The sequence below is a fragment of the Leopardus geoffroyi genome, chromosome C1 (genome assembly GCF_018350155.1).
Source record: "Leopardus geoffroyi isolate Oge1 chromosome C1, O.geoffroyi_Oge1_pat1.0, whole genome shotgun sequence".
NCBI classification, from domain to species: Eukaryota; Metazoa; Chordata; class Mammalia; order Carnivora; family Felidae; genus Leopardus; species Leopardus geoffroyi.
Genome location: NC_059328.1, coordinates 62,306,907 through 62,327,484, shown reverse-complemented (window position 1 = coordinate 62,327,484; position 20,578 = coordinate 62,306,907). Strand labels below are relative to the sequence as shown.

The window sequence follows — 20,578 nt, the reverse complement described above, 5'->3', positions numbered from 1 at the left end:
CATAAATAGTCTCAAAGACCCTTACATGAATAAACATTCTAAGAAAATTTCAGATAAAATAAACTGGGTCCTGATTTGCTTGATGCCAAGCAAAGAGGTTATGGCTAGTTCCTTTTTCTTAATTGAGCCTTCAGTTAGATGGCTCAGGGAGAGAGGGATGGAACCGAAGTTAATGCTTGAAGTGAAGGTCACACAGGTGACTATGCTGCAAAACACAGCTTATGTAAATTAGATTAGAAGGCGTGGTAAAGATTGAAATGTGTACTATTTTACTTAGATCTCTGATTAGAACCTTAGGTCAAAATGGGGGCTGAGGTAATGTGTAGAAGATTATCTCTCATATTTGTATGGTGCCAAATTAATCATTTTCAACCAGATTTAGAATAAAAACCGTGATTATGTTAAGAATAGGTCTGTGGGCTATAAAAATTACATTCAGTTAATGATGTTTTGTAGTGTCCAAAGTAACACAACTTAATCTGAATTGTTTTTACCTAAAATCAAAGCAGTGGATAAAGTAGTAAAGTGCTATATTCAGTGCCTACGTACCTTTCAGATTGATAATGTAAAGTGATATTTTCCTTCTATGTTATATCTCACATTATTAACTGGGCTTTGTCACCAACAAATCAGATGAATTGATATAAACGATGTGTTATATGCAGTGAAGTGGGTAAAGTGAAAGATTATAATTGCTAGCTACAATGAGATAGTGTCCTTGGGAAGTAATTCAATATGATAGGGCACAGTGTTATTTTTATGTATTATTTTTCTCTGTTATTTTCAGTTTAAGCTGTATTAATGCATTATGACACGATCTTTGTTTTATGTTGTAATGGCGGAACAATTAAGGTAGATTAATTTGTGAGGTTAATATAATTTATACATCACGAATATAAATAAAATATTAAGAATAGAGTACTGTAATATAAAGTAAAATATATATTTATATGTAAATGGGAAGATGTCATAGTGCTTGGCTAGGAAATATAAACCTAAGTAATGTTATGGCTAAAGTAATATTCAGTTTGATCATCATGCAGGCAAGTTAGATGGTCCTGATGAGAGAACAAGACAATCATGTGTTATGATTTGCAGTCCAAATACCATTTCTGGATGAATTGTGAAAGCACACAGTTATTTGTTCTAATAGATTTGGTCTGCCAATAAATGTTTTGGTTATCTGCTTTATGCCACACTGTTCTTGGTGTGAACATCATCAAGTCCCTGCCTGTATCGGAGTTTATGTTGTAGTGAGAGATATACCTGAGCAGTAAAAAATTAACAAGTAATGAGGTATCCTGGACTAAGTGTAGAAGAAAAATAAATCAGGGGAAGAGGGCAGAGTAATGGTTTGAGAAAGGGGTGGTCATCTGAAGAAAGAGCACAGGAAGCAGAGGGAATAACAAATTGAAACTCTAAATATGGGGAGCATAGTTGCTGAGTGAAGGGTCCGGAAAGGAGGCTGGTGTGACAGGATCAGAATGGGAGAGACAGAAAGTGGGGGAAGATGATGGGGGTAAGGTGGGGTGGGGGGGAACTTGTATGCCAAAGGGAGGATTTTATTCTGAGATAGGAAACCACTGGAAAAGTCTTAGCATACAGATGCCATGATCTGGAAGTTTTAGAAAGATTAGTCTAGCTACTGTGTGGAAGACAGACTTTAGCTCTCTGCAGCTGTTATCTCCGAACAGCTGTGGTCTTGAGTTTATAATTAATCCTGGGTTTGTGTGGGCCATGTTTCAATGCCGGAGGTAACACAGGAGCATCTTTACTGTGTAGGTAGATGGTGTTAGTCATGAAGTTTGTCATGGTGACTAGCTGGGAATGTAATTGATTGGCCACGCAAAGAACAATTGAAACACACGGATGGTTTTCAAGGTGACCCAGAACTTGGGATAAACTTGGATATGTCTTCACTTTGCCTTTATGGACTTCATACCTTCTTAAAATTAAGATGAGAAGTTCTTAGCAAAACTTTCTCCTGCTACTGAAATGTTCAGGATTTTAGCATTTTTTCAGATGGGATCAGTTTATTTTGTTTCAAAACAAGCAGAGAAGAAGGAATGTATTTAGAAAGCTTGCCTACTAATAGTGAAAACTCTATTCTTGTCACCACTTTTCAATTACAAAATTATCAAATATAGAAATAATTGGAGGAGATTGTGGCATTGTTGGCAAAGCATGGGGACATACGGCCTTTCATCATTACAGGTGAAGTTGTTAGTTTTGATACCTCATTTTTTGAAGAACATATAAAAAACATGTATCAAAGCTTCCAAAAATACGCTCTTTGAGCCAGCAATTCCAATTCCAAGAATTTGCCTTAAGGGAATAGTCAGAAAAAAATACAAAAATGATTATAAGTGGTATTTAAAATAGCTTTCTAATCACATGCACACACACACGCACAAATAGAAATAACTCAAAATTTAACAGCAGGCAGTTGGCTAACCAAATTTTTTTAATGTTTTATTTATTTTTGAGAGAGAGAGAGAGAGAGAGAGAGAGAAAGAGAATGAGCTGGGGAGGGGCAGAGAGAGGGAGACAGAATCTGCAGCAGGCTCCAGGCTCTGAGCTGTCAGCACAGAGCCTGATGCTCGAGCCCACGGGGCTCGAACTCGTGAACCACTAGATCATGACCTGAGCTGAAGTCGCCGCTTAAACAGCGTAGCCACCCAGGCACCCCTGGTTAGCCAAATTTTAGTAAAAACTTATTAGAACATTCTATGCAGTTACTGAAGAATCTTTTTTTATTTGATGATATGTGGAAATAGTCACAATACATTGGTAAATGAATAAAATGGGGTAAAAATGCTATCTATACTAAGAGGAGGCTAAAAAAATACATAGATTCACCCATATGTTAACTAGTAGTTCTGAATGGTGAAACTAGGATATTTTTTAAATGTTTTATTTATTTTCGAAAGAGAGAGAGAGAGAGAGAGAGAGAGAGAGAGAAAACATGAGTGGGGGAGGGGCAGAGAGAGACAAAGACACAGAACCCACTCTTTTTAATCCACCTAAAAAATTTTTTTTAATGTTTATTCATTCTTGAGAGGGAGAGACAGAGCGTGAGCAGGGGAGGGGCAGAGAGAGAGGGAGACGCAGAATCTGAAGCAGGTTCCAGGCTCTGAGCTGTCAGCACAGAGTTCAATGCAAGACTCGAACTCACAAACTGCGAGATCATGACCTGAGTGGAAGTCAGATGCTTAACTGACTGAGCCACACAGGCACCCCTTTTTTTTTCTTTTTGGTACTTTATAGTCTTTTAAGGTTTTAGGTAAGAATATTTCCCTAGTTAAGGAAAGTATTGTATATATTATTTTAAAATGTTTTCATAATGAAAAAGCTCACATTATCAGATAATATTTTGGTATTTAAAAAACATCTTAAAATATTCTACATCATTTGAGTGGAAAAGGTGCTTTTCTAAGAAATTCTCTGTGTGAGCCTCTTCTATTTTGCTATGAAGGCTATGAGAACTGACAGTTACCTTTGCTTTTAATGGTCATCTTTAGAGAGAGGGAAGGAGAGGAGCCTTGGGGGTGAAGAGCTAAGTAGTTAAGGACACAAAGTGATGTGTCACATTGCTGGTGCCAGGGATCAGCGTGCACAGTCCTTTCCTCTGTGTAGAAACCCTCAAGGTTAGACCCTGGCCAAGTTCTTGCTTTTAAGTTTCAGTTTCAGAACATCTGAGGAAAAAATGACCAAGTGAGGCCTTTTCTGGTCTCATACCTAATAAGTCCTTGATGCTCAGGCCAGGGTCCCATTCTTGCTAAATCTGAAGCAGGCATCACCTAACTATACATCTACTTCCAAAAGCCTTCTCATCTACTTCCAAAGCCTAACCCTCCAGGGGCAAGCCAGCAGACGTGGCCAGGTGCTGATGACAGTCCTGAGACAGAGTGACTACATGCTTCACTGTCCATTCTGAGTGAGTTGTCATTTCCACATTATGCTAATACCTTTTGGCTTCTTAGAATAGTCTTTGGTTCAATAGTTGCTAATTGTGTATTTTAATCATTTTTTATTATTATTATTGTAAACCATATTTCTTTAAAAATTTTTATTGAGGTATAATGTGCATTATATTATTTTAGGTGTACAACCTAATGACTCCATATTTATATAATAAACCATATTCCTTTATAGTCTACAGGTTACTTAGAAAAAAATCCAGATGTCTCATTGGCTCTGATGAAACAAAGCTTCAAGTAATTGCTATGAAATCAGACTTGCTCCCATACTCCTGTCCCACCGTCTTTGGGATTTCTATTTAAGAAATCAGCCAAGCAAATTTATACACCAGGACATAAAACACTGCTTATTTAAACTCATTAGTTATATACTGTTAACATTATTATAGTGGGCAAGATGATATTTAGCTTATATGTACTATGTTCCTAAAATAAAGATTGACTTGATAACAAACCCAACTATAATCTAATTGTCATGAGTTGATGTCATCTCTAAACTATATTGTTGTAAAAAACTTTTTTATTTGGCATACTGGATGAATGAGGAAAATTGATGTTCAAAAAATTTTTAAACAGAATACATATTTGAACTATTTGATGCACCTATTTTCACTTTCATGCTTGTTCTCTTAAGATTAATAAAGTTAAGTCATTCCATTTTTCCCCCAAAAGCCACATGACACAGACATTTCATTATTTGCTTCCAAACACAGATGGATCAGTAAGTAACTACCCCTTAGCAATTCACCTTAAGGTGAGCAAGAGACCACATTCTAATTCTATTCTTGAAGTATAGTCTTTGGGTCAATTGAATCAGAATACGTAAGAGGAAAGAAAGAGAAAAAGTAAGAAAGAAAAGAGGGAAGGAAAGGAGATAGGAAGGGAGGGAGGGGGAGAAAGAGAGAAATATAGATATAGAGGGAGGGAGGAGGGGAGGAGGGGAGAGAAGAAGGAAAGGGTATTTTGGAGATATTATCTGGGAGGGCAGACCTAGGTCTAGTGTTATTCCAGTGAGCTTTAATTAACCAGAAGGTGGCATAATGGTAGATGTCAGGGATTTAGGAACAAGGATCATCAGATGATAGGCAAGGGATGTAGACAGGAACATGTCAGAAGCTAAAGACAATTGAGATTACAGTGTTGCCTAGAATCCTACCAGATTGGGTGGTTATACTTATAATAGACATGCTCATCAACATCATAGCTATTATTTATTAAATGCTTAGGCACCTGCTAATAAGTGAAAGATAAGCATGCTCTACATATATTACTTTTTAAATCCTTCCAATAACCACTGAGTAGGTATCTTTTTTGACAGATGGGTAAACTGAGGCTTAGGCTTAAGTCAAAGAACTTACCGAAGGTAACACAGTTAGTATGGAATATGGGACTTGAACTCAGGTTGTTGTGTTTCTGAAGTTCCATGACTAGTAATCAGCTGCAGATAACAGGAATTTCTACAACAGCTGTTATTGTCAAATATATAGGAATCATGCAATAGCCTTTTTTGCTCTGTCCACATGGAAGCGAGTATTGGGGTCAAATCACTAAAATCTAATGGATGAAATGTTCATAGTATAGTCAGCTCTGGTAGTTTCAGCAATTTCAAAGAGCAGTGATGATTGGTGTTATAAAAGCCATAACACGTATTTCTAGAAAGGAAAAGGCAACTAAACCTCTCTTTAAATCTTTTCATTGCATGTGCATTTGCGAAATCTGTCACTGCTTCTGGCTATTGTCTTTTTTGTTTGAAGTACTTCTTTGCATGGATTTCTGTACCTCATGATCTTCCATTGTGCTTTTGAAATTACGGCTTGGAAGCTATTTAATCTTAATAGATTTTAAAAACAAGGTCACATTTTAATGTGAATGCTTTAAAATTAACCCCACTTGTTGAAATGATATGAAATAGCGCAGCAATGTTCCCATGACCTGTTTGTATGCCTTTTGATATCTCATGTGATCTCCAATCAGTTGGGCAGATTGTAGCAGAAGCTGTGGAACCTGGCTGCCACTGTCACTCTGACACTGAGCCTGGTGTTAGCAGCACAGACGAGGAGGAGAAGCACTGGAGGAAGCCAGAGATTGACACAGGTGCAGGTAAGGGCACATCATTACCTAGGAAAGACCTTTAGAAATCCTCTGCAAGACAGCCTCGTTTCCATCTTTCATCTTCCGACCCTTGCTTCCTCCTTCTTCCACCTTTATTTTCTTTTCAACTAATGAATTTGATGGCAGGAGGTGGTTGAGAGGCCTTAGGGGAGCTTTAAAGCTGACATCAGATATGAAGGTTATTATTCTTTTTTGAATGCATTAGTGCCTAGTTTGGAGGGAAAAAAGACTTTAGATTATAAAACAAAATATTGGTAGGGATTTTCAGATCAGTCTTATTTCGTAGTCGGCCTCCCAGTCAGTTGACTAGAGAGGAAGATTTGCCTAACTGACCCACTGGAGACCCGGAGAGCCAAGGCACATTTCATAATGGTTTATTTGAACTCCTTATTTTTTAAAATTGGGGAAGAATTTGTTGCCATCAGCATGTGACTTGGCTCTTGGTGGTGAGTATTCCAGCTGCAAGATTTCCAATTAGAGTGACTCAACACACCATGACTCCTATGCATTGGGGCAAACATCCCATGTCCTTGAAATCAGGTTTCCCCATATTTAGTAGCAGGCTTTTTAAAACCACCCTGATTTGAATTTATGTATGTATATATAGGGGGAGGGGTTATTCATTTCATTCATCCTATGGTCACATTACCCCCACTTCTAATTTTTGAATATTTCTTTTTGAAAGAGAGAGAGAGAGAGAGAGAGAGAGAGAGAGAGCATGAGCGGGGGAAGGGCAGAGAGAGAAGGAGACACAGAATCCAAAGCAGGCTCCAGGCTCTGAGCTGTCAACACAGAGACCATGACCTGAGCCCAAGTCAGACGCTCAACCAACTGAGCCACCCAGGCGCCCTCCCTCCCCCACTTCTAATTTTTAATGACAGTCATTAAGCACTGTGAGGTTATTTGAGATTTTACCCCATTTTCAAGCAAACAAGTTTGCCAGCCATGGTTTCATGGTGCTAGCAGAAGACACAAGTCTCCTGGGTCAGTGAAAAAGGACATTATATTCACAATAAATGGTAGCAAGGATATTTGCACATATGCCGGTTCCCTGAGCTCCAGTTCCCCCTGAGTAATGTGGAGAGGGCCCGTGATGCTTGAACATGCAGCAGACAAGTTATAGGAGAAGGAGCCCGAGGGCTTAGAGAATTCAAATCCTTTGTGGTGGGCATTCCACCAGAGGTGTTCCAATGTGCTCACAGATGTTCTGCAAGGCGGGCCTGGCAGTTGTTCTTGATCAACTCTGATTCAAGCAAGAGAATTTGGTTTATTGTAAGCAGTGGAAGAGGAGTGTGGAAGACTCGGCAGGGCTTCCTGTGTGCCAGAAACTATGCTAAGCATTTTATGGTTTACTATCACAAGGATTCTTGAGTCAAGCATTTCTATTCCCATTTTATGGATAGAAGAATGAAGGCTTAGAGAGGTATCGTTTCCTAAGTTCACACACATAGAAGTGGCAGAGCTGATGTTCTCGTCCAGATCTATCTGACCCTGAAGTCCACACTCATTCCACTAAATCAAATTGCCTCTGTTTATGAATATTGCTTGCTCTCTTATGTTCCTTTTCCCCCAAAAGTCCATGATGTTACTATCCAAAAACATGTCATGTTTTCATACTGATACTTCTTAGAAGGATTTCAATTACTTTCTCTCTCTTACCTCAGGAATGTCATGTCTGACTCCCCCGTGGTGTTCGTGTTCATATAATAGCTCAGCTGGATGCCATTAGCCCTTTCTCTCCCAGAATTTAGGCACAGTATATTATTATATGGTGGCTAGGCAGTTTTATTCCCCCATTTTCCTTAATGTTCTTTAATTAATCCATAAATTTAAAGGCTAGCTTAGCAAAACAGAGAATTTTATTTAAATGTTTTTCATAACTGACTTATTAATATACTTTCATGCAAGAATTTGAATAGCAACAAATATACTATTAAAGAGACTTGACACACTCTGTTTTAATTTAATTTTGTTTTAAATCCAGTAATAATCTACAATGAGATACAATGGACCGATGAAATGAAATATGAATAATGAAATAAAATTCAGATGAATTGGCTACGTGTTCTCTGAATGAACATTTGGCTCTACATTTCCCTCTGGCAGCTTTTAGGTACAATTTAGTAAATAACTGCTGTGACATGCTGAGGACCACCTATAAAAGTCAGCACCAACCTTACTGACAGGCCTGAAATTTCTGTTACTTCTTTGAAAGAAGACATCAAAAGTTACCTCCCAAATATATTTTTAAGGGGAATGTAATATCAGCTATCACTGCCTTACTTCAAAATGGCTTATTGTAATAGCTGCAAGAGACCAAGGAAATGCCACAAAGGACAGCTGTGTTTTGTGTTAGGAAATGGAATGATAAGACAGTCCTGAATGGGGTATCAGAATAGGGAAGAAGATCAGGGCTTTAGGTTTCTGGAAGATTGTTGGCAGTGGGGTGGGGGGTGAGGATTAGATGGCTAACCAAAAAGCCAAGCAATAAAAAATATGAGGAAGACACATTTGCCCACTTTATAAGTTTATATAATTTGGAGGTTGACACACTGGTGTGATAACCTATAGTATCTAGTCCAGGGGCCTCTATAAATGAAAAAGATTAGATTGATGGCGAAATTATTAAGATGACCATTTTAGAAGTTCTTATCTCCCTAAATATTATTCTACAGTTGGAAAATTTAAATGCTTTGGGTATTTGGCACGGCATACCTTTATTTATTTTGTGTGGGTCATTTCAACAGAAATGCATGTATTTGTTAAATAGTAAGAAATGTATTTGAAGCTTTTAAGAAACATACTGAACTTACATTTATTGAAGTATGATGGCTAGTACACCCAGATTTGCCAGGGAATTATGGATGAGAACTTATGAAATAACTTCAAGAAGGTTATTTATGTTGAAATTTGTCCCAGACTACAAAGTCCTGTCTTGTTCTGTGATCCTGTTTTGCCAAAGGCAAATCAGTTTCTGAACTTAGATGGGAGGTATCCTGACCTATAATACAAATTGGCGTCTTTAGTAAAAAGTCTTACCTTGAGCTATAAAGTTATTTGATGACTAAATCTAGATATAGTAGCTTTAAAATGTGGGAGTAATGTGTGGGATAATAATCAGCTCACACTGTATTTTTGTGATTGTGTTGCCGAATGCCCACACGAGTACAAGAAACACAGGCCGAGGACAGGCATATTATGATGCTATAGGGAACAATGATTTCTAAGAAGTGAAAAACTATTTTTCTTATTGTGTATTTTTCTGCAAGTCCTAATATTTCAAATGAAAGTAGGAGGTGTGTGTGTGTGTGTGTGTGTGTGTGTGTGTGCAGGGGTATGTGTGTGCATGAGAGAGAGAGATTACTGTAAGATATGGGGGTTTTGTTTGTTTTTAACATTTCTGATATTCAATTTTCCTTTAATATCAATGTGTCCATTAAATTGATAGCACTTCTTTTCATCACAAAGAGCCATTATTTAACCATGGTGCATGATGTAGTCGATGGCATCCTAGAATCGAGGAAATGTTTTATATATATCAGTGGCTCCTTGATATTATATATATATATATATATATATATATATATATATATATATATCTCATGTATGATTATACAGAATCTCTCTTCCCTGTGCACTTTGATTAAAGCAACCTTGCTTTCTAACCTTATTTTGCAGCACTGAATAGGAATTTTGTGTTGGAGGAAAGGGTACCACTCAACTCAAACAAGGAATCCAATCAAGTTGCATCGGAAGTGGACACACTGGAGAAGAAAGAGGCAGTGGAGGAAGCTGAACTTGCCCAGCACAGGGATGTGGACACAATAGAAGGGAAAGGGGATGCAGCACGGTGGGGAACAAGTGGGGTTAATGAGGTTCCCTTGGGGGAGTGGAAGCCAACAGCAGAGCAGCCAGCCTTAGTAGAAGAGTTTACAGAGGAAAGAGGGATCCCTCAGAGTGTAACTCGTGGGGCTGAGGCAGAAGCAGAAGGGGATAAGAGGCTGGGTAAAGAGGAGGTAAGCCCCAGGGGGAAAGAAGCAGCCAGAGCCTCTGGAGGTCTGCATGAAGGTCAGGATGAGGCTCCTGAAGGGGGGGCCTTGCTGCCTACAGTGCTAGAGACAGAGAAGGTGGCTGCTGAGGAGGAGCAGGGCTTGGAGAAGACAGTGTTTGCAAGCCAGGCAGCGGCTGTGAACTTAGAGTGTGTGCAGGAGGCAGCAGCCCCGAGGGAGGCAGTGACAACGGAAATGAGAGAGGCTGAGAGAGGGGAGGCCATGAGTGAGGCAGGGCCTGAAAAGCCTGATGTGATGAACAGTGAAGAGGAAGCATCTACAGAGGTAGAGGACCTGGGAGCCATGGAAGATGCTGCATCTGAGAGAGAGGATGGTTCAGAAGAGGCAGTGCTTGGGGGAGAAGAACCAGCCAAAGAAAGGAAGGTAGTTATGGGAAGGCAGACACCCTTGAGCTCCTCAACTTCTGAGAAGGCTGAGGCTCCCCGGATGGGAGTTTTGGAGGACAGCCTGGAAGAGCTTTGTCAGGAAGATGCTGAAAAGGAGGAGGTTGAGACTGAGCCAGAATCTAATAAAGAAGATGACAGGAAAGAAATGTTACCCAAGGAATTAGGTGTAGCGAGAGAGAAGAGGAAAATTGAGAGGCCAGAGGAACCTCTGGAGGAAACTGAATCTGAGAGCGGAGAGGTGAGGAGGGCAAATGCACATCAGGGTGAAGACATTTTAGAAGAAGAGCAAAACTTTAAAGGGGAAGAGCAGGGAACCGTGAAGGAAGTGACACCTGAGGAAGAGACACAAGTCCCCCCAGTTGAAATGGAGTGTGATGCTGAGGGTGAGGCACCCATGGGGGCATCCGAATCACTTGGAGACACAGGGCTGCAAGGAGGAGATTCACTGAAAGACATAGAGATGACCATGTTTGAAGCGGCACCCGCAGATGAAAAGTCACTGGAAGACACAACAGCTCTGAGGAGAGAGGAAGGAGGGGAAAGACTGAGGGAAGCCCAGGACCCAGAGCCCAAAGACAGAGCAGAGCTGCTCCCCCAGGAGGACGGGGCTCCCTCAGGGCAGAACCAGGGGCCAGGCCCTGAAGGGGAGGGGGTGTTAGGAGCTCCTGAAACTGAGCTAGCGGGAAAGGGGCAGGTGCCCCAGGTGATAACCACAGCTACAGGTGAGGCCCAGGAGTGTGCAGCCAAAGATCAAGATAGCCTGGCAGGATTGGAAGGCGGGGATAAGGAAGGGCCCGTGCAGGGGCAGCAAGGAGCCGGGGTCACAGTGATGACCGATGGTGTTTCTGAGGAAGACTGCATGAAGGCAGAAAAGCTGAGTGAAGAAGCTATGGGTGGGGACCCAGAAGAGGAGGCTAATGAAGAGTGCCCCCTGGGGACAGGAGTGATGGCCAATGGGGACACAGACGGGGCTGGGAGTTTGCAAGGGGGAGTGGCGGTTGCTGATGAAGATCTCCACCCAAGGGAAGCGGCAGGAACGGCCACCGAGGAGAAGAGGGAGGTGTTGGCAGATGTGAAGACTGCTGAGGGGAAAACAGAGGCAAATAAAGCCTCCTCCTTGTCAGATGTTGCTGGCAAGGGGCCTCGGCACGAAGTGGATGACTTACCGGGGAAAATGGCAGCTGCGGAGAAGGTGGAAGTGGTAGAGGAAACAGCGCTGGGCAGGGGGGAGGTGGCTGCCGTGGAGATGGTGACAGGGACCTGGGTGGGGGCTCCACGAGACCCTTCGGATCCCGGAGGGAAGGCCCCACAGCTAGGGCAGGATCCAGAGGGTGGGGGACTTGATCCCACGCAGGGAGCAGAGTCGGTGGGCATGGAGGCAGGCCTGGAGGGCTGTGCCAGGGAGCAGGAGTTGGGTGCAGCTAAGGAATTCAGCCTGAGAATGTCCCCAGGGAGGGAGTCAGAGCCTGGGAGAGAGAGTCTACAGGGGGTGGAAACACTCCCTGCAAAGCCTGATTGCCCTGAAACCCAAGAGAAGCAAGCAGTTTACAGTGCAGACAGAGAAAGAGAAAGTGAGAACGCAGATGTCTCCCTGAGCAACATGAAGGCCTAAGAGACTTTGTGGCAGAAGGTGAGTTTAAGCCTGCTCTGTTCGCAGGACTAAACAGATTCCCCACCTGAGGTCCCCTGCTCTCCCCGCGGGCTCAAAGCCTCATCAGTCCTTGCACGCAGCTGCACACAGCGGCTTCACTTCTGTGCTGCTTAACCCTAAGCCCAGGACGACAGAGGCTGGGTAAGGCACAGGTGGAGCCAACATGTACCCCCGACCCATTTCTACTCCTTTTGCCCCTGAGTCACACTGCTCTGCGGGCACAGCTCTCTGCAGTGTGAAATCCGTGGCTCCTTTTCGGGGCTCCAGAGATGAAATCAAGAGAATGGGCCACAGGGATGTACCACAGACAAAAAGAATCACTCTCTGTTCCCGAATTCATTTCCCTTTTAGTGGTTAAAAGGATGGCTGTGATTATTTGCCTTGCAATGGGCTCTCTGCCTTCACCTCTGCAGCTTTTGTGAAGTTTAATATAGATATTGCATAAATTATAAAATATATGACAATATTAAAAATATATACAAATTATGAAAACATATGTAAAATATTGAAGATTGTAACTAAAGGCCAAAAATATTTTTTTAGCATTTCCTGCATTCCTGCTAATTCCTTGATGCCCTCATGTCCTTAAGTGCCTGTTTCTACTACCCTGAGTGATTTTACTCATAGTTCTATCCTTTTTATTATTTTTCAGGATATTTCAAAGATATGTCTTCCAGAAGACTGAAAGAGTGGGGAAAGATGCACCCAATCGTCTCACTAGAACTTTAGATTTTATTTAAAAAAAAAAAAAATCATTGTGCTTGTCTGAGCTGGTTCCCAATCTGGCAGTGCTGGTCAGTAGCATGGTGAACACCTTGAGAATAGCTGAGTAGATCTGTAGGACCCTCTCTAGGGGCACTGGTTCCTAATGGAGGGCGGTGAGGCTGTTACGTATTCAACATGGCTAACGTGTCTCTGTTCAAACCAAACTGATGGTTCTCACGTGTTTGACTTCTACCAAAGAGCACCTGAAAGGCTCAGTCCTCACATCTGTTTAAATTCCTTTTTATTTCTAATCAAATATTAGTCCCAGTTTCAAACATCAGAGTTTTATTTCAAGTCCGTGGCTTGGGGCGTTAATGACTTGATTTGTGAGAATGAGCTCTAAAGGTCCTTCCTTGAACACTCAGTACTAGGATTGCTCTAACCCTGTAAATCCTCCCAGGAAGGGGTTCTATGGCACGTATATTCACTTACATTTAGGAATAGTCATTCATCCTATTTATACCAGAAGGGTAAAGTGGCAATCTTATTTCAAAATGCCCTTTGTTTTTGTGTGTGTGGGTTTCTGTACTTCTGCTTTCTGAGGTAGACATAAATGCTTGTGGCATTTTGTCCCTGGGGGCCTTATTTATAGGTCCATTCAAATTTAAATCAAAATAATAAATAATTTAGCTGACTGAAATGAGTAGCAATAATTATAGCAGGTAAACAGTGCACATGAGCACATACACCAACATTCTAAACTCTAGATTCTTTGGTTGATGTCATTTGATGGAAAAGAAACTTGGATTAAATTAATGTGCTGCTCACCTTCCCAAGTTCTGTTATTTCAAACCTGTGAACTAACCTTGCAGGGCATTGTAAATCAACAGTCAGAATCACTTTCTAAATTACCCCTTGATATTACTAGAAGTAGTTGTGCATCAGCGTGCCTACTGGAGATTTCGATTTCCTTGAAGACATCTTTGTTCATATAGCAGTACCCTAAAGGGCACATATGTTTGGCCATCTTTTCTCACATGAGGAGGTGAAACAAAATTTCCTAAAGCGGTGATTCTCCAGCTGGAGTACACATTAGACTTGCGTGGAGTACTTTCATGAATGATTCAACCCCTGGCCCCCTCCCCCAGAGATTTGGATTTAATTAGTTTTAGATGGGTGTCGATGTCAGCTGTTTTGTTTTTTGGGTTTTTTTTTTTTGTTTGTTTTTGAAATTCAGTTGATTCTACTGTGGAGCTAAAATTGAGAAGAGCTGCTCTTAATCATCATATAATCTATGCTGGCTGCCCTACACTCTGTGTCCCTAGGGGCCAGGCATATTATCTTTTTAGGTATGTTTCATTTTAATAAAGGAGCTGTTGAATGATCAAAGCTATAATGGACCGTGGTTCTCAAAATGTGGTCCCTTCATCAGGATATCAGCATCACCTGGTACTGTTCCAAATACTAATTCCCGCCCTCATCTCACACCTATTAAATTGGAAACTCTGTGGCTGGGGCTTCGCAGTGGTGTTTTAACAAGCCCTCCAGGTAATTCTGATGTACTCTAAAGTCTGGAAACTGCTGTTGTGGACTATGGATTGTACCGAGGATTAGTCTCAGTTGGAAAATGGATTGCAGAAGCATTGTGAACTTTCTCTTTTTGTCTCTCTCTTTCTTTTTCTGTCTATTTCTCTTCCTTTCTCTAGGAAAGGGCACTCACTATAAAAGTGATGGATTCATATTAAGCTCAATTTTATTATGGCTGCAATGATGTGTTTATGAGGTCTTTCAGCCCCATCCCCCATTGAGGCTTGAACATCAGCCATAGCATACCATAGATCTCCATCGTCTGTCTTAAGTTTTATGAGTGTGTTTCATCTACATTATATCCAATTCCATGTATTACTGAGCTGCATTACTGTGGAGCTCTACAGTATTTTTTCCTGATCTCAACCTGAATGCCACAGAGCACTGTGAATACATAGCACCTTATGGGAAAGATTGTAAACTTGTTAATTCCATTGAAGAATGAGTTTTGTACAATGTGCTAAATGGAAATTGCATTGAATTATTTTTATATTTAACACATTCCGTCAAAACATTCTGCAACATAATTCTACAATCTGCATGTGGGTTTAAGTGTGAAATTCAGTGTTGTGATATTTTGATTAAATGAATTAATTCTTTCTCTGCAAATACTATGTTGATAAAACTGTATGTGAAACTGAACTGATTTTTCCCCTAGTTTCATCATTAAAAGCATAAACAAACTATATGTTTACAGATAAGATATGTGAATGATTCTTTATCCATAAGATTAGACTTTGAACATCCTTCTTTGTCCTTTCATTACAAAGTTTAGACTCCATAAAGCAGAGAAAATTAGTTTATTGAGCTGTTTATATTGACTGTCTATATTCAAACATGTCTTTCATATACATGAGATAATATTAGGAAAATTATCACCATTTCATAAATAAGTAAATAAAAGCTCAAAATCATGTTCTTGTCTAAAATCATGGTCGGTCTCAGGTCTTCTGACCCCAAACACTGATGTTTTTCATCTTGCACACTATCTTCTAGGAAGAGATGTTTTAACAGATACTAAGATACTATATGCACACTTATACATGTTTTTGTTTACTTGTAGAAGGAGGGAGAAAAAACTTACAGAGAAAATAAGGAAGGGTGAGTTTGAGAGTGACTTTGAAAGAATTCCAACTGTATTTATTCCCTGTTCTCTTTTATCTCTTACAGCTGGCTACAGTGACAGGAAACTTCTTTTAAATGATGTATTCAGGTGGCTTAGAAGAGGAAAGAACAAATCTCATTAATATATACTGTATCAGCAAGAAGGGAATTATATTTACAGCCAAAGAATATGGTAAATTATTTAAATAATTGAAGAGAGAAAAGTAGACAACCAAAGTAAAGATAGGCAGAATAGGCTACTTATTTTTTTAATTAAGCCTTTTCTATGGCTTTATAAATTCTTTGTTATAAGTTTGAAGTATAGTTGAGTTCCTTAAAATTTCTAAGACCAATAATTTTGCCACAATTATTGCCCCTGGAAAATGATTGTTTGAGAAAAGAAAAGAAAGCCTTAAAGATTCATCTAATACGTGAAATATTCCAGCAGCATCAAGGACAGACCAGGAGAGGCCACTTCTGACCTTGGACAATATTTCCTTCCAGTCTTCTATACCACCTGATTGTGTCCTTTAAAAGAATCTCCCTGTCACCACAGCCAGGAGCAAGAGGTACAAGGGAACAGGGAATAAATACAACTAGAATTTTTTTCAAAGTGACTCTCAAACTCACCCTTCTTCTTACTTTGTTAGGTGTTTTCCTTTCTTTTAATACTGTGCCCTGTGACAGGAAATCTATAAAGGGAAATATAAATTCTGTAAGATAAAATGCTGGATTATTTGAGAAATACACATTCTTTTTTGAAATTCCTTCCAGAAGTCTCAGACTATTTAATCTGTGCAACCCTTACAATACTTTGCAATGATGCAATACCCCCATGTTTTATTAGGGAAACAAGAGTACATGGAAGATTCCTGGGACAGAGATTCTGGAGCCAAAATCTATTTAAGACACAGCTCTCTGCCTCCTTTGTGAAATGTTTCCTGGTCTTTATTAAATATCTACTTATAACTAAAGGTTACACTAAAGAAAATAATTATAGGAGAAATCTCTTACTTGTTCAGGAGCTTGTTACTAATGTGACAGAGATCTTCAAGCTGGCGTGGGGGTCCCCTGAAGGGAAATGAAGCTTTTCAAAGGATTCACAGGCAAGGCTACTTTCCAAGTGTTCAGCCTCCACATGCACTTTTGTCATAAAATGGACTTGAAAACTAGCCTGCACTCAAGGTCTCCCTTTGCCAGGTTCCTGTTCTCTCTTCACCATAGGTGTCATCATAAGTCTTCGTTCATTTACCAACTTTCTGTGTGGTCTCTGGAATGTCACAAATGCTGAACAATTTGAAATATGGTTGTAGGTATTGAGAATGGGAATGACCTCAGTGACTGGTTAACGAATCCTTGTGAAAGTCAAGTGGTTTTCAATTCTTTGTTTTCAAGAAAACCAACTGAGGACTTAATTGAGTTATCAGCTGATAAGCCATTAAAATAAGTTTTGGTATTTGATCAGTCTGTGGTTTTTGGCAAATCACTCAGAAGGAGGTCGGAGAAGATATTGCAGCACAATACACCAAACCGCTTCCACTCCCATCTCTTATGCAACGTGCACAAATCCGACATTTGTTCACCTATACGAATAAAACAGAAAATGCAATAGAACTGATGGTCAACACTCTCATTTAGTGTAAAAGTATCCGTTCACAGATACACAAACTAATTAAAAATAGAAGTCACCATCTTTTTTTTTAATGTTTATTTATTTTTGAGAGACAGAGAGACAGTCAGAGAGGGGGGGCGGGGAAGGGGCAGTGAGAGAGGGAGACACAGAATCCGAAGCAGACTTTGAGCTGGCAGCACAGACCCTGATGCAGGGTTCGAATTCAAGAACCACGAGATCATGACCTGAAACAAATTCAGATACTTAACCAACTGAGCCACCCAGATGCTTCTAGAAGTCACCATCTTGAGAGACACATTTCTACTTTTACTTTTTATGTGTAACGTTTATAAAACCTTATCATACATGTATGTTGTTTCGATCAAATGCATATTACTCATTATTGCAATGATAGCTCAGCCCAGAAGAAATTTAACACATAGAAACTTATATTCATAAGAAAAGTTTTCTAGGAGTGCCGAGGTGGCTGAGAATCTGACTTGATTTCAGCTCAGGTCATGATCTCAAAGTTCGTGACATGGGGCTCTGCGTTGACAGAACAGTGCCTACTTGGGATTCTTTCCCTCTCTCTCTGCCCCTCCCTGGTTCATGCTCTCTCTCTCTCCCTCTCTCTCAAAAATAAGTAGACATTTTAAAAAAAATAAATAAAATTTTTACAGAGACAAAAAAGCAGATTCTGAACTATGAAGAACAAACTGAAGGGAGGTGGGTGAGGGGATGGGTGAAATAGATGAAGGGGATTAAGAGCATACTTATGATGAACACTGATTAATTTATGGAATTGTTGAATCACTATATTTTGCACCTGAAACTAATATAAAATTGTATGTTAATTATACTGGAATTCAAATAAAAAAAGAAATATTTGAATTAAATATTATACAATAATTTAGTTACAGAGAAGTATGACAGGACAATCAAAAAAGACTTTCATGGGGTGCCTGGGTGGCTCAGTCGGTTGAGTGTCCGACTTCAGCTCAGGTCATGATCTCGCAGTCTGTGAGTTCGAGCCCCGCGTTGGGCTCTGTGCTGACAGCTCAGAGCCTGGGGCCTGCTTCGGATTCTGTGTCTCCCTCTCTCTCTGCCCCTCCCCTGTTCATGCTGTCTCTCTCTCTGTCAAAAATAAATAAACATTAAAAAAATAAATAAAAAATTTAAAAAAAGACTTTCAAACATAAAAATACACCACAGTAGGATAAAAATCTGTGGGCCAAGTGTAATGGAAATTAAGAAAAAAATAATGTGAGGGGCACCTATGTGGGTCAGTCAATTAAGCATCTGATTTTTGCTCAGGTCATGATCTCCCTGTTTGTAGGTTCGAGCCCCGCATCAGGATCTGTGCTGACAGCTCAGAGCCTGGAGCCTGCTTTGGATTCTGTGCCCTCCTCTCTCTCTCTGCCCCTCCCCTGCTCATGCTCTGTCTCTCAAAAATAAATATTTTTTAAAAAATAAAAAAAAAAGAAAAAAAAGAATGTGAGATTTCCTAATGCTAAAGAAGAGCTTAGCCATATACTTTTGAAAATGGATATCTTAGTTCAGTTTCCCCAGGAAATGCTCCAGAACAAAAGCTTGCATGCAGAATGTTTACCGGGGCATGCTCTTGGGAATAACAGTATGGGAGAGTGAGGGAAGCAGAAATGGGTGGAAGGAGAAGATGGGCTGTGATGTCATCACCCCAGAAACTTCTATTGACACTAAGGCCGCAGTCCATCATGTGGGGAGCTCTGGAGCTCTGATGGCAAAAAAAGGCAGAAGGACCGGGTCTCTGAGTCCCCACTATAGGCCAGTCACTGATGTTGGCTGTTTCCTCAGGAGGGAGCATAACCTTTGAGTGGTAGCTCCCTTCAGTCAAAATCACTTCCTGTGGAGAGACTCAGATATGAGCCAGCAGCAGACCCCACCCCAGCAAGGCAATGAATGTATTGACTGAGAATGGGGTATCTTGGCACCACCCCCAACATCCAATACATGGATAAAATGGATAGGAAACTGCGATAGCATTTTGATTTCTTTGGACCCATTTAAGAAAGAGATATAACAGTTTTACCTAAAACATCCCATTTTATAACATGCTAGACATCTGTAAGTACTATTTAAACTTATAGGAAAATTTGTAGATGTCAATGAAAAAAATGTGCGAGGGGGTCCTGACAGCTTTCCAAAGTTCTCTCAGTGGTTATGTAAGCAAACATATTTGAAGAGCACTGGTATAATGGACCAGGTGACTAGCACATGGCTGCTGTTCCTCTAGCTGCAAGGCATGGCAGCTTTCTCAAGTGAGTTGCTAAAAGGTCGAGTAATGCATGAAGTTTATTTTGGCTACGTACTATTGAAGTGATTGTTAGAAAAATAAATGAGTGGGTCATGCAGCTTGGGGGTGCTACAGGGAAGAAGAATCCTAGCACAATGTCTAGCTGTTTCTAGGGAAGGAAATGTGCCTCTGGGGTGTGTCCAAGTACACAGTCAAGGCAGTCAACAGTTGTACTCAAACAGTGACTCAGGGTTGGAGAGCAGGGGTCAGCAAAGTCTTTCTATAAAGGAACAGATGTTACACATTTTAGGTTTTGTGGGATGTATAGTCACAGCTTCTCAATCCTACCATGTTAGGGCAAAAGCAACCATGGACAATGCTTATGTGAGTGAGATTGTGTTCCAATAAAACTTTACCGACAAAAGAAAGGTAGAATGCTAGATTTGGCCTGAACACTGTATTTTTCTAACCTGCGCTAGAAAGCAATCAAGTAAGTAGTTCTAAAACTACGTAGACTAATCCTCACTTCCCAATATGCCACAGAAATTTTAGTTTTCAGAAATACTCCCTAATCATAAAGGTTTGGAAACGACTGGTATGAGGAACAAAGTGCCCTTTAATCCCTCGGTGGAACGGATGATTTATTAGAATCTTTCTTTCTCTTTAAGACTGTTGTTAAATCTTAGCCATGTTTTCGCTCCATCCTTCCCCTCCTTCGCCATCTTCTCTGGTACATCTGCTAGGGTGCAAACATGAGGTGCTGCGAAGAAGGAAAAAGGAACCCGAGAGTTCTGACAATCACACTTCATGTAACATGGGCTGACTTGTTCTGCAATAGAGTGTCAGCTTCATGAGAGAAGAAGCATGCTCTGTTCTGGCCCACGTTCAATTCCCTGTGCCAAGAACACTGTCTGGCACATGGCACACATTCAATAAATATCTGGTAAATGAATGGCTAAATGATATAAAATGCAGATTGAGATAATGTTTTATAGGTTGTCCTGAACATTTAAGCCCAAATTCAATTGAAATTGATAAGATGCAGGAAGCATCTAAATTTGTTGACTGAAAATGATATTTTCATACAATTTTAGAGGTA

General features: G+C 40.4%; 1 protein-coding gene across 11 annotated transcripts in view; it reads left to right on the top strand.

Annotated features, from left to right (window-relative positions):
* ERICH3 (glutamate rich 3) overlaps positions 1 to 17,056 on the top strand; it is a 109,745-nt gene extending 92,689 nt beyond the window's left edge. For 10 of the 11 annotated variants that reach the window (XM_045477863.1, XM_045477862.1, XM_045477861.1 and 7 more), the window contains 3 exons: positions 5,955 to 6,080; positions 9,771 to 12,178; positions 12,852 to 15,405. In XM_045477863.1, the coding sequence (XP_045333819.1) occupies positions 5,955 to 6,080; positions 9,771 to 12,160 (2,516 nt within the window). In that variant the 3' untranslated portion in view covers positions 12,161 to 12,178; positions 12,852 to 15,405. Of the gene's footprint in view, positions 1 to 5,954; positions 6,081 to 9,770; positions 12,179 to 12,851; positions 15,406 to 15,661 lie in introns of those variants that run through there. The other variant, XR_006712383.1, reaches the window with a different exon arrangement.
* Positions 17,057 to 20,578: the final 3,522 nt, after the last annotated feature.